Source organism: Solanum pennellii, chromosome 11 (assembly GCF_001406875.1).
Source record: "Solanum pennellii chromosome 11, SPENNV200".
In the NCBI taxonomy this organism is placed as follows: Eukaryota; Viridiplantae; Streptophyta; class Magnoliopsida; order Solanales; family Solanaceae; genus Solanum; species Solanum pennellii.
This window is the reverse complement of record NC_028647.1, coordinates 3,726,867-3,740,001: the sequence shown is the minus strand read 5'-3', so window position 1 is coordinate 3,740,001 and position 13,135 is coordinate 3,726,867. Positions and strand designations below refer to the sequence as shown.

At 34.5% G+C, this 13,135-nt stretch overlaps 1 protein-coding gene and 1 non-coding gene across 2 annotated transcripts in view; both read left to right on the top strand.

Annotated features, from left to right (window-relative positions):
* Nucleotides 1-12,046, top strand: part of LOC107004494 (kinesin-like protein KIN-14B) — a 21,172-nt gene extending 9,126 nt beyond the window's left edge. Inside the window, exons 10-23 of the mRNA XM_015202697.2 lie at nucleotides 1,113-1,264; nucleotides 1,507-1,680; nucleotides 3,793-3,939; nucleotides 5,185-5,373; nucleotides 5,594-5,665; nucleotides 5,923-5,975; nucleotides 6,072-6,291; nucleotides 6,444-6,635; nucleotides 6,733-6,948; nucleotides 7,714-8,061; nucleotides 9,805-9,903; nucleotides 10,335-10,475; nucleotides 10,578-10,736; nucleotides 11,295-12,046. Of these exons, the coding sequence (XP_015058183.1) occupies nucleotides 1,113-1,264; nucleotides 1,507-1,680; nucleotides 3,793-3,939; nucleotides 5,185-5,373; nucleotides 5,594-5,665; nucleotides 5,923-5,975; nucleotides 6,072-6,291; nucleotides 6,444-6,635; nucleotides 6,733-6,948; nucleotides 7,714-8,061; nucleotides 9,805-9,903; nucleotides 10,335-10,475; nucleotides 10,578-10,736; nucleotides 11,295-11,750 (2,618 nt within the window). The 3' untranslated portion in view covers nucleotides 11,751-12,046. The remainder of the gene's footprint in view (nucleotides 1-1,112; nucleotides 1,265-1,506; nucleotides 1,681-3,792; nucleotides 3,940-5,184; nucleotides 5,374-5,593; nucleotides 5,666-5,922; nucleotides 5,976-6,071; nucleotides 6,292-6,443; nucleotides 6,636-6,732; nucleotides 6,949-7,713; nucleotides 8,062-9,804; nucleotides 9,904-10,334; nucleotides 10,476-10,577; nucleotides 10,737-11,294) is intronic.
* On the top strand, nucleotides 4,087-4,273 carry LOC114074974. The gene has a single exon (XR_003575352.1). It is a non-coding gene; the product is annotated as a U2 spliceosomal RNA (small nuclear RNA).
* Nucleotides 12,047-13,135: the final 1,089 nt, after the last annotated feature.

Sequence of the window (13,135 nt, the reverse complement as noted above, 5' to 3'; positions counted from 1 at the left end):
GGGGGGGGGGGGGGGCATACACAGGAAAACTGTCTTATAGCTAGGAGCTTTTAACATACTTTCTATGATGCATATTTTTCATATCTTTCAACGTGAGACACTGTCAGAAGTATTTAAGTATGTATCTTATCATATATATTTCAAGGGAAGAAAGATGGACTGCAAATACTAGGAAAAGTATGAGACTGTTGCCTCACTGTAATAGAGCTAACAATCTCTCTTTAGTACTATCTACATCTTCTTGTTGATGCCATCATGATACATCATCACAAAAGAACAAGACCGTTGCCTCTGGTTTTCCGAGGCATAATAATTTTGTCACCTAACTGCTAAGTAGATGTATAGAGTATGATAACAGATGTATGTATATTTGGATTGATCCACCTTATACTATATTATAAAATCATAAAATCTATAGGCTGGATACGTACATGGCTTGTCCAAATAAAAGGGGAGGCTTTCTGAAGGATGCACTATCTGGATTCTGCTCATTGACTTCAAACCTACATTGTTTATCTTAGAGTTGGACTTGAGTAGGCCAAAATTTGGAACTCACTTAATGTGCAAGTTGGTGAAGATATAATTAGGTTAATAGAAGTGTGCTTTCTAACAACTTAAGCTTTTGTATTAGATGGTCACACCATTCAACATGGTGTCAGACATGGTGTCAGAGCTGGTGAGATCCTGCTTCAATTCTCACTATTACTCTTTATCAAAAAGATATTTCATGCGTTGGGCTAATGAAAAAAATCAAGCCTGCATGTGAGGGGTTTATTGAAGATATAACTAAGTAAATAACAATGTGCGATCTCTAACAATTTAAGCTTTTAAAGGAGATGGTCAAATTCGACACTGGTGATGCTTACAATTTGAAGCTGCATATTGAGCAGCTTAGTTGATAATGAAAGTCAAAACTAAATAAATCTCTTAACATTTATGTTTTTGATTGCATCTGGAGGGAAAGGGTTGTTATCTTTTGCCTTACAGTATCTTGTGTAATAAGTTGCTACAACATCTCTTACATGTTTCTAATTTCTGTTATTCTGTTGTCCCCTGTAAAGTCTATTTGCTGGCTAGGTACCTCTAATATTTTTTTCCTCTTATTTTTGCAGGTGAAAGTGCAAAGACGCTTCTGATTGTTAATGTCTGTCCGAATGCTTCAAATTTGTCTGAGACGTTATCTTCCCTCAATTTTTCTGCTAGAGCTAGAAATGCCACACTAAGCCTTGGGAATAGAGATACAATCAAGAAATGGAGAGATATTGTAAGTCTTGGTTTGTTGATCGTGGATACTCAAAGAGGACTATAGCAGATTGTCAACATCCTTGTTTATTAATTTGGCTTTTCTTATTTGGGGTTAGGGCAATGCTTTTTACTCAGTGATGTAGATGTATATTACTCAGTGACATTGAGAAGTTGAAGTTTGATTAACCCGCTAATTCCAAGTGATCTGTGGGTTGGTAGTACATATGGATATGAATTGTTCTACTCTTTCTATTTTGATAGGCCAATGATACACGCAAGGAACTTTATGACAAGGAGAAAGAGATTACTGATCTGAAACAAGAAATAGTTGGGCTAAAACAGGAACTGAAACAGGCCAACGATCAGGGAGTTCTACTCTTCAATGAAGTTCAGAAGGCCCAGAAAGTTTCTTCTACACTACAGTCAGATCTTAAGGTTTGTAACTTTTTCTTTTTGTTGCCTGTTTCTTTCTCATTATTTCATCAACCTAAACTTCCTGTATATTTGTTTTCTCAATAACTTTTGCAACTTCAAGGTGGTTCTTGTTAGAGTAATAAACGAGAAAAAATCTTACTTCTGCTACTTAAATCAAGCTTTTCACTAGTTGGTTGCATGTGTCTCTTAAGAGGTTGTGGTGCTATTGTTGAGTTAGAGCAGGCGGTTCTAAGAGTAATAATAGAGGAAAGATCTTATTTCTGCTACTAAAATTGAACTCCTCACTAGTTGGTTGCATGTGTCTCTTAAGAGTTTGTGGTGCTATATTTGTTGTGTGAAAGGCGAAGCTTCTTGTTAGATTAAAGAGGAAAATTCTTATTTCTGCTACTAAAATTGAAATTGTCACTAGTTGGTTGCATGCGTATCTTAAGAGATTGTGGTGCTATATTTTGTTGTATAAAATCTGCAAAAGTGTACTTCAAGAGAAAGTCTATGGTTAATTGTTCTTAGATGTATTGAAGCATATATGCTTACATAGGGGGCTTTGGGTCTTATGAATACTATCAGAGACACTTACCTTTTAGTCTGCCAGATGCTATTTCCAGCAATATTATAGTGCATGTTTTTGTTTATGTTACTCTCTCTTTCTCTAATACATGTGGTGCTTTTGTTTTCTCGTTTATCTCATTCATGTTGTGTCCAAGTGGAAGGATGATTGTGATAATTCCTCGGTCCTTGTTATTTATTATATGGTTGGACTGCTCAATAGTTAAAAACTTGTAACTTGTTCTGCTGATGTTACTTCTATTACATGTTTCTTACTCAGATTCTTTAGGTCTGAATGTTAATCATTCAGAGTGTTTATTTTAGGCGGAATGACCTGGGAGACCCTTATACTTGACATTGTTTGTCAGTTGGACCCTCCTACTCATCTCTTTGTCAACTTAACCCTTAACGCATAAAAACACTATTTTAAACCCTTTTTTGACTTCTCTGAGGTGAGTGTAATACAATCGCCTACACATAGATTTCCACGTCATTTAAAACTGCCACATAGGAAATTACATACTAAAATTCAAGTTTAAAATTATTTTAAACATTTCATTTACCCTTTATTCATCCAAACCTCTGTACTTTCTCAACTCTGATTTCTACCAACCTCACCCCAATAACATTTTTGATTTTTGAAGGCGTTTGAGTTCAATTTTCTATTAATCTTTGTAAGTTTGTTAACTCATTCTCATATTTATTTGTTTTTTCACTCATTTTTGGTCTGTAATTTTGATTCTTGTTATATTTTAGGGTTTAAAATTTAGCTGTGGTGTAATTTTTTGGGGGTAATGTTCTTGCTCAGAAGTTGAGATTTCTGAAAACCCTATAATATAATTGAAAATAGAATTATTTCATTGAATGCATTATACAACTACAGATACTCATTAAACTTAAATTAGGCTAACAACAAAGCAACATCTTGAAACTTTTACTCTAGAAAGCGATGATTTTATTGTATTGTGTATTGATATGTGCAAAGGAATAATATATCAGGCGAATCACTAATATCAAATTATTCTTATCACTTTGACGGCATGGTAAGAAAATTTATCCAAAATTTGTGTCACTTTAAAAACGAAGAATCATGGTGAAGAAGAAATTTAAATGACGATTTTTTTTTTGATTGTATTTGCATGAGTATGAAGAACAGGAGTAACAATAGAAACAAAAAAAATTAAGAAATTTGGAGAGAAAAAGTTGAATGAGAGGCAAGAGGAAGCTCAAATTTTGAGCAACAATGCTGTTGAAATACTTGGGGAAGTAGAAAAAAATAAAGATGATTTTATATATTCAGATGTTGTAGAAATAAACAATCTTTATTATTTAGTATTTAGATCTTAATATTCAGGTGTGTATTCAGAATCAGACATGTAAATCTTAATGCATATGTTTTCTATTAAAAAAATATGTAAATCGTAATGCACATCATGCCTTAATCTTAATGTAAATAATGAGGCCTATGCCAATTTTCTTTCCTCTGTCCAAACTGATAAACTCAAACCTTATGCCTAGTCAGGAATCATGTTACTAAGAAGATCCAGTGTTTTTTCTCTGATGTAGGCTGAGAATATCATGATTATGGATAAATTTAAGATTGAGAAGGATCAAAATACTCAACTTAGAAACCAAGTAGCTCAACTTTTACAGTTGGAGCAAGAACAAAAATTGCAGATACAACAGCGTGATTCAACTATTCAGATGTTACAGGTTAGTTGCTTTTATACAAATGGCTTTTTTCTCTCCAAGTGCATATCTGGTATAACTTAATCAAGTTAGTCTACCTTTAAAAGATGTTATCTTGCTCCATTATTCCATTCATTGTTGCATACTGCTGGTAATTTCAAATTGTTGCTATTACCTTTCTCAGCCTTTTGGCTAGATCAAGTACTGAACTGTTCTTATCAGTTTAACATTTGATCAAGTACTAATCTGTTCTTATCAGTTTAATATTTGATACGTGGGGTCTCACCCCACTTGATACCTGGGACTTCACGCATCGCCCCAAAGCGTTTCCCTAAAGTCCAGGCCTGATGTATCTCACCAAAACAAAAAAACTTTCAACTTGATATTACGTCAGCCAACAAGGGGTTTTTGATGTTAAGACTATCATACTTTGCCCTGAGGGAAATATCTTAAGACTATCATACATTTTTCCCTGGAGGGAAATATCTTAAAAGCCTGTTTGGATTGGCTTAAAAGTTGGTCAAACCTATTTTCAAGTCAGTTTTTGACTTCTGGAAGTGTTTGACATGTATAAAAAAATCTTAAAATAAGTCAAAAATGATTTAAAATAAGTTACGAAGTGTTTGACAAGGTAAAAAATGATAAGTTAGAAACCAAAAGTTGTCTCTCCCCTACTTATTATTTTTTGACTTAAAAGTCATTTCAATTTGACTTTTTATTTTTGACTTGTTACTTTTTTTAAGTCAATCCAAACGGGCTCTAAGACTATTATACATTTTCATAGAGGCTGGGGGATTATGATCTTACAAGCTTAATCAAAAAGATTGCAAGAGGTTTATGATCTATGTAGACAACAATGAGACTATTTAAGACAGAACTTCTCAAACATCTTAGCTGTTCAAGTTGGCTCAGTTCAAGATGCTTGATGCTTTCATGTCAAGCAGTTTATCATTTACTTATGTGCAGCTCATCCTTGTATGCTACAGAAGCTATTTCGGTGACTCAAACTTGAAAGAGGATGTCATTGCCTCAAGGCTCACTGTTTTCAATTTTGTAGTGGATACTATTCTGTCAATATTCTATACTGTACTATTTTAGTTTCTGCAAGCTTGCTTCATCATTATATTTCTCACATTATCTACATTTTGTTCATTTATGTATTTTTTTTACTTGAACTGTAGTATTTCACCTTTTATTTTGTTGTAGAAGAAATGCATTTTCCTTTTGCACATGGTTCTGCTCGAAGTTTCTGATCAAATTATATTGTAGGCCAAACTGCAAGCTCTTGAATCACAGTTAAATGATGCAGTACGTGCTAGTGAGGCTAGGTTAAAAGATGGGTCGGAGTTAATATCTGCAGACCAAACAGGTTTGAAGGCAACGAGGAATGACATTGACTCAGCAGCTGTTACCAAGAGGCTAGAAGAGGAACTTTTAAAACGTGACACACTTATTGAGGTAGCTTATTCATGCTGTCTGTGTATATGTAATACACACTGTTGTATTCTTTAGTTTAATTTTTTTAAAGAGGAATGCCAATGAGGATGATTAGGCTTTATCTATATGTTCAATTAGTATCCTCAGGAAATGGAAATCTGACTCTTTTGAACTTTTTTCCTGGTTAGATATGTCTTGCTATTCATTTGAGTCATTAATGTGTTTTTATCCTTTTTGACAGAAATTGCATGAAGAAAATGAGAAGTTATTTGATCGTTTGACAGAGAAATCCTCTCTAGCTGGATCAACACAGGTAATAATCGTGTCCCGAATATTTTGCTCAGATTTGCTAGGGTTTTCATTCGTTAGTTCATTTGTTCCTAACTAGTGAAGTGTGTGTCCATCTCATCTAAAAATTAAGTTGTTGGAGATAGCAAACTTATATTTACTTAATTATTTGCTTAAACTGATAGATTTTATGGCTCAAGCATTTCGCTCTTGCTGAAAGAGTATTTAAGTCTCATCTTAAAGCTGCTAGCAGTAAATCTCATTTGTGCTCTTCTTGCACAGGTGTCTAGTCCGTTAACAAAGGCTCCAACTGCTCAGAATAGAGAAACTGGAAGGTGTATACTATTAATAGATTATGCATTTTCTGGTTTCCTTATTGTCTTTTCTGTACTTTCATGGTTATTAACTGCATCTTGCATTGTGGGTGACAGAAATGACATCAATGTCAAAGGACGTGCTACGGATGTGCTAGCACTGCCCTCATCAACTGATAAGCCAGATGGCACAGTTGCTTTGGTTAAATCTGCTGCTGAAAAGGTCAAGACTACCCCAGCTGGTGAATATCTTACTTCCGCACTGAATGAATTTGATCCTGATCAGTATGATAGCCTTGCTGCAATCTCTGATGGAGCAAACAAGCTCTTGATGCTGGTAAAATCTTATCCCCTTTTGCTCTGGAGTATGCATTAGGTCTTTTAGTCGGTTCAGAACATGCTCTCTGGAGTATGAATTAGGACTACTTTCATGAAACCTACGGATGTACCCTACCCTTCTATAACTACAATGTTTGGTATTTATATCAGGTTTTAGCAGCAGTCATCAAAGCAGGTGCTTCTAGGGAGCATGAAATACTTGCTGAAATTCGAGATGCCGTCTTTGCTTTCATTCGTAAAATGGAGCCAAAGAGAGTGATGGATACCATGCTTGTTTCCCGTGTTAGGATTTTGTACATAAGATCCTTGCTTGCTAGGTCGCCAGAGTTGCAATCTATAAAGGTAACAGATTCTTGGCTGTTCTTCCAGAGATTATTTCAGTGGATTTTTGTACTCCCTTTATTTGATTGACAAAAGCAACTGATTGTTGAATATCTAGGTTTCTCCTGTTGAGCGCTTCCTGGAGAAAGCTAGTTATAGTGGCCAAAGCAGAAGCTCTAGCCGTGGTAGTAGCCCTGGAAGATCGCCTATGCACTACGATTCAAGTAGGAATGCACTGGTTGATGAACATATTCAAGGGTTCAAAGTAAATTTAAAGCCAGAAAAGAAATCCAAATTATCATCTGTCGTTCTGAAGATCCGTGGTATTGATCAGGTGAGTTATATGTGTTACAAGCAACTTAACTGTCCCTTATCCCCATCTGCATCTTTTTTGGGCAATTGTTAGGTTGTCTAGTTAGTTTCGTGATAAGAATCGGGTTACCAGAATAAACAAGAAAATAATGCGGAAGCGAAATTATAAAGATTAAAGACAAGAATTGAAAGATATGTAAAATTTGAGAAGAAAATCTCCAAATCCAAAAGATGTGCTAAGAACCCTATATTCTTGAATCAACTCTTTAGGATCATCATTAGATGTAATCTGCTAATTTTAAATATTAAGATCAAATAGGGTTCTTGGCACTTTATTTGGAAATTTTATTTTTGAGTTTCACATATCTTTCAATTTCTTTCTTTAATCTTTATAATTTTGCTACTGCATTATTTTGTAGTAACCTGATTCTTATCACTTTGTATTTGGTCTGTTGAAGGAAATAAGTATGTTTTTGTTGAATGCGGTTACAAATTTCAGTATATTATATTAAGTAAGTAGTCCAAAAATTAACCAAAGCTAGTCTCATGACAGTTACAAAGACCCAGTGAAACAACTAGAGACTCCACATCCTGTACAAAGACTTCTTTAGACCAAAAGTAAAACAAAAATATACACTTCATCTTGAGCTATTTCTCAGAGTTGTGTTATTATTTACTTATTTATTATTTTTCCCTCTTTTGTCTCTTAACTTTTTATCCGTGCATGTTTTATGTATTTAAGATTCAATTGGTAGTGGCTTATGTGACTTAGAATTTAATCATATAGGACATACAGAGGCAGCAAGTAACTGGTGGAAAACTTAGGGAGATAACTGAGGAAGCTAAAAGTTTTGCGGTTGGAAACAGAGGTCTTGCTGCTCTTTTTGTACATACTCCGGCTGGCGAGCTTCAACGTCAAATCAGGAATTGGCTTGCAGAGAACTTCGACTTTCTGTCTGTCACTGATGACACATTTGGTGGAGCAACAGGTCAGCTTGAGCTTCTGTCTACTGCAATAATGGATGGATGGATGGCTGGACTAGGTGCTGCAATGCCCCCTAGCACTGATGCACTCGGTCAGCTCTTATCTGAATATGCAAAGAGAGTTTACAATTCCCAACTCCAGCACTTGAAGGTACTTCCATGTGATCTTTGCATTTTGCTCCCTCCACTATATGCTATTCAACAAGATACCCAGTGTAATCACTAATCCCACAATTGGGGTCTTGGGAGGGTAGGATATACGCAGACCTTACCTCTACCTTGTGGGGTAGCCCTTTCAGTCAAAAACTTTTCCTTGGGAAGTTTAAACTGTATACAAGAGTTGCACATTATATCTTAATTTAAAGTGACATGTTTCTATTTGCTGCTCCATTTTTTTTGCATTTCACTATTATAATTTTCATTTGTTTATCCATGTCTAAATATCATAATCTGTTCACAATACACAGTTGTTTATCTTCTAGGGATGTTAGGGTTATTACTATTATTGCTATTAGCGTATTATCATTAACGCTACATATTCATCTACCCATGCGGCTTTTGACTTTTCCTTGAAGAACTGACACACAAGTTTTTGAATGCTTTTTGAAGAATTGACATTCACTTGTTTTTACATTTTTTCTTTAAAAATATTACATTTATGTTGTTTGTCATGTGAATCAGAATCTTGAAGCAGTGTGCTAACTTTGATTTCTGACCTGTTGTTGAGACGGGCCTTTAAATTTAAGGAATGCTTGTCAGCAATACTACAATATATGTCCATATGTTGTAGTTTTTTTAAAAACATTATTTTCTTTTAACCTTTCAAAAAATAAAAATAAAAAATACTACTACATATGCATATAAGTTTTCTAGGTGATTTGGATTATGCTTTTTAAGAACAATGTGTTTGAGTTTGCTTGTGTTTGTTGCTTTTGCTGATTGTAAAGTGATTGTTTACGTATGTTTTTTGTATTTTTCCTCCTTTTAGAAGGGGGCTGGCAACATGTGGTAACTCTCCTTTAGAGCTAATTTTTGATCTGAGATTCCTTGCATCTCTTAGAAACGATCGCAACTTTCGAACTTTAAATATGTTTGGAGAAGTAATAAGTTCTTCCTTTTCTTCTTTCTCTTTCATCCCTTGTTACAAAATAAAAATCGTAGGGGCCACCAGAATTTCTCTCTTTCCACTTTTCCTCTGACCTGTTGGTATTTTCTTTGTTATTGTTGGGGCTTACATTTCTATGGTTGTCAAAGGTGGAAGAAGTTTGTTGGTGAAGATGTCATCTGGTTAGAAGTTCCTGTCTCATAATACAAACACCAGGATTTAGTCCCACAAGTAACATAGGGAAAATCTAGAGTCATATCCACTCTACCTGAAATTTAACAGTTTGTTTGAATGAGGCTCCAGGTCAGCAAGTTTTTCTCATTCATGGGTGTCTTGTCAGGTTATCCTTACTTATCATAGAAACAGCATAACTTTGGCGCGGGCAGCTGAAGACTTTTAACTCAGGGCCACTGCTATATTTTAATGTTTTAGCATCTAGTGCATTTGAGCTTGCATATATAAAGCCACATCTTAAGTCTCTGACCAGGTTATGCTATTTGTTAAACGGGCAGCTATGTTCTCTATCTATCTATTTAGGGTGGTTTGAGGGGAGAGTAGTCAAAACTATTATCTAAACTTATTTATTCCCCCTACCCCTAAAAAAGAAGAAGATAGAAACTTACTTTGCAGTTTTGTCAAGGGCAATAATAATAACGGATTAATTTGTTTAAATTGCTTACAGTTTATTGTAGTGTTTATACAGTTCTACACAAGAAAAATCGATTGGATCCAATAAGGTCTCTTTTGTCTCATTCCTGCTTATCTTGTTCTAATTCAATTCTTTATCAGGACATTGCAGATACACTGTCAACTGAAGTGGCAGAAGACTCTATCCATGTGGCAAAGTTGCGTTCAGCTTTAGAATCTGTTGATGCCAAAAGAAGAAAGGTGCGTCAGTTAATTGAATTGCTACTTTTGTTAATTTATGTTATCTCCAAGTAATACTGAATAATCGCCCCTGGCTACTGATGGACCAACATAGCCGAAGATTATCTAGTTTGGATCCCTTTTGATGAAGAAAAAAGATGTATTATCATGCCATTTTCTTTCTGTTGCTGAATCAATTTATATTTTAAGTGAACCACAATTGCTTGATAAACTGTAAAGCAAGAACTTCACTTTATATCTATATGCTGAACTGCTGAATGATTCCAGGAGTTAAAAAGTTGTGCTGAGGATGATTATCCACAGTACCGTTATGCCTAGGTTGCTGAATAGCCCACAGCCTGTCATTATAAACTCATTATTCTTGCATATATCATTTTATTTGAATTGAGATAGTTGGAAGGCAAGTATGACTCAGTTACTCTCATAAACAGATTTTGCAACAAATAAGAAGTGATATGACAATGTTGACATTAGAAGATGGGAGTTCACCAGTTCGAAATCCTTCTACTGCAGCTGAAGATGCTCGACTTGCATCCTTGGTTTCCCTCGATGGCATTTTGAAACTAGTCAAGGTGTTCTATTATTTTCCCAGTCACTTTCCTCTGGATTGTTGTTTTATGAGCTGTGCTAGTAAATCAAAAGGCAAGACCGATCTGATGAAATAATTTTAACAGGACGTACTGAGGCAATCATCTGTGAACACCCTCAGTAAGAGTAGGAAGAAAGCTTTGCTAGCTTCTCTAAATGAACTAGCAGAGCGAATGCCTTCCTTGCTTGACATTGATCATCCGTGTGCTCAGAGGCACATTGATGAAGCACGGCATGCTGTTGAGGTACCTAGTTTCTTTTATCGCGTGTTTCTGTTTGTCATCCTGTAGATAGGAGTCCAAGTGTTGAGTATTATACAATGTAGCATCACATTTTCATGAGTACCGTAGATGTGCAGCTCTTCAATTAATTGCTGATATTTACCTGCTGAGGTTGTGTGTATATGTCATAACATTCTATTGACTCGAGAAAATACTGTCTCAGAGAGTAATTTGTGTCTAGCTTTTAACATTTGAGTGGATGCTATTACCTACTGCAACTGAGCTGTCATGAGAGAATTAGCAATATCAAAGCACAGAAGATCTAAGTTGCACGGACTCTCACTTTCGATGCCGCACCCATGTCGGATTCTCCAAAATCACACTAATTTTGGAGAATCTGCTGATAGTTTTGAAGAGTTTGAGCAACATAGGAGAAGATAAATTGCTGAACTGAACAAATTTTTAGTCCAACGTTATTTACAGATATATTTCCAGTTCTATTCATATATGAGAGGGTCATTTAGCTAGGATACTTTTTCTCCTTTCAGCTAATGTATTTTATTTTTGCTAACAATTTGACAGTTAATTCGTGAAGAGGATGACCGGCTTCATGAAAATATACATGCTTCTCGGCCTCCTGCAAATGTGGGATTAGGGGGAGAAACTGACGTGACACAGTGGAATGTTCTTCAGTTCAACACAGGTTCCACAAGCCCATTTATCGTCAAATGTGGAGCTAACTCAAACTCTGAACTGGTCGTTAAAGCAGATGCACAAGTTGAAGAACCTAAAGGGGGTGAGATTGTCCGAGTTGTTCCCAGACCACCTGTTCTTGAAAATTTGAGCTTGGATGAGATGAAACAGTTATTCACACAGCTCCCGCAGTCGTTAAGCCTTCTTGCTTTTGCAAAGACAGCAGATGGAACCAGAGCTCGGTATTCCAGACTCTACAGGACTCTTGCCGGAAAGGTTCCAGCATTGAAAGACCTTGTCGATGAACTTGAGAAAGGCGGAGTGCTGAAGGATGTCAGATCATAATAGCATCTCTTGTGCAAAAATATGCTGATTATTTCAGCTGTGTTGCCTTAATTGGCCTGTAATTTTGGTAATGTTGCCCCAATTTTCAATTTTGGGTATTAAAGTTGTGTATAGTTGTAGCATTTGTGTAAGTGGCTATACAAGATTTTTTGTTTTTTTTGGTGCATCAAATTAGTATTATTCATTTCCAAACCTCTAATCTTGAAATTTGTTTTTGTTGAATTGTTGAAGGGGTTACTTGGCTTTTATATGTTTTGGTTGAATGATGGTGAAAAAGAGATTGTGTGATTTATGAAGAGTTTGTTCGACTCTGGAATTGCAAAGAATACATCAAAGATATTGAGACAATCAATTGCAATTATATTATATACATAGATATACGTAAAAATCACCTTATGCATATTGTTCGTCTTTGTAGAAAAAAAGATATGAAGTAAAAAATTGATATGAATAATTTGCTCAGTCTTTGCATTTATAATTGTTGGCTAATTTACTTTGGTTTGTTATTTTTGGACTATTTTGCAGTTGATTTATTTGTGAAGTAGGAGATTAAAGAACTCTATTCAATTCATACAACAAATCTGTTTGATTTGGGGAATGTAGGAAGGAAGCAACGAAAATTTTAGAAAATTGAAATTAAGTTGGCCTAAATTATGTATATTATGTACTCCTAATTAATTGAGCTGCTAGTTTATGAAATTAAAAAAAAAAAAAAAGTTGACAGTATATTTCAACTAATATGGTGAAAAAGATGTAAGTTACTCTCTCCGTTTAATGACATGTTTTGATATTATCAAAAGTATTATTTTCTATAAATAAAACATTTAGAATCGTGAGGCAAAATGACTATTCAATTTCTTTTTAAATTTTATTGAATATTTTCTCTATTTTATATTACTTTTTATATTTTTTGTTTATGAAGAATCAAATAAAAAAAATAATTAAGTTGATCTAATTTAATTTAACTTTACAAATTAATTAAATTAATTTTTGAAAAGCAAAATATTAAGATAAAGTGAGTATTATAAACATATCATAATTAGTTGATTTTTTAGAATTATTTTTTTATACCCAAAAAATACGTGTAGTTCAATTGATTAACTACATCAATTTAAATTTTATAGACAAAGATTTCGTTTTTCACTTTATAATCTTTTCTAAATTAAAACTTTCACTAATAATTCAAAATATGAAAATAAAAAGACAACTAAAAAGAATTTTATACTCATTTTACATTCGAAAAAATATAATTTTTCATAATCAAATATTCAAATTAATCTCTTTAACCTTATCGGACTCAATATCTTCCACAATTCCTCCTTCCCTATCCCCCAACTAAAAATATTTTTTTTCCTACAACAAATTCCACCCCCACCCTACCCCAG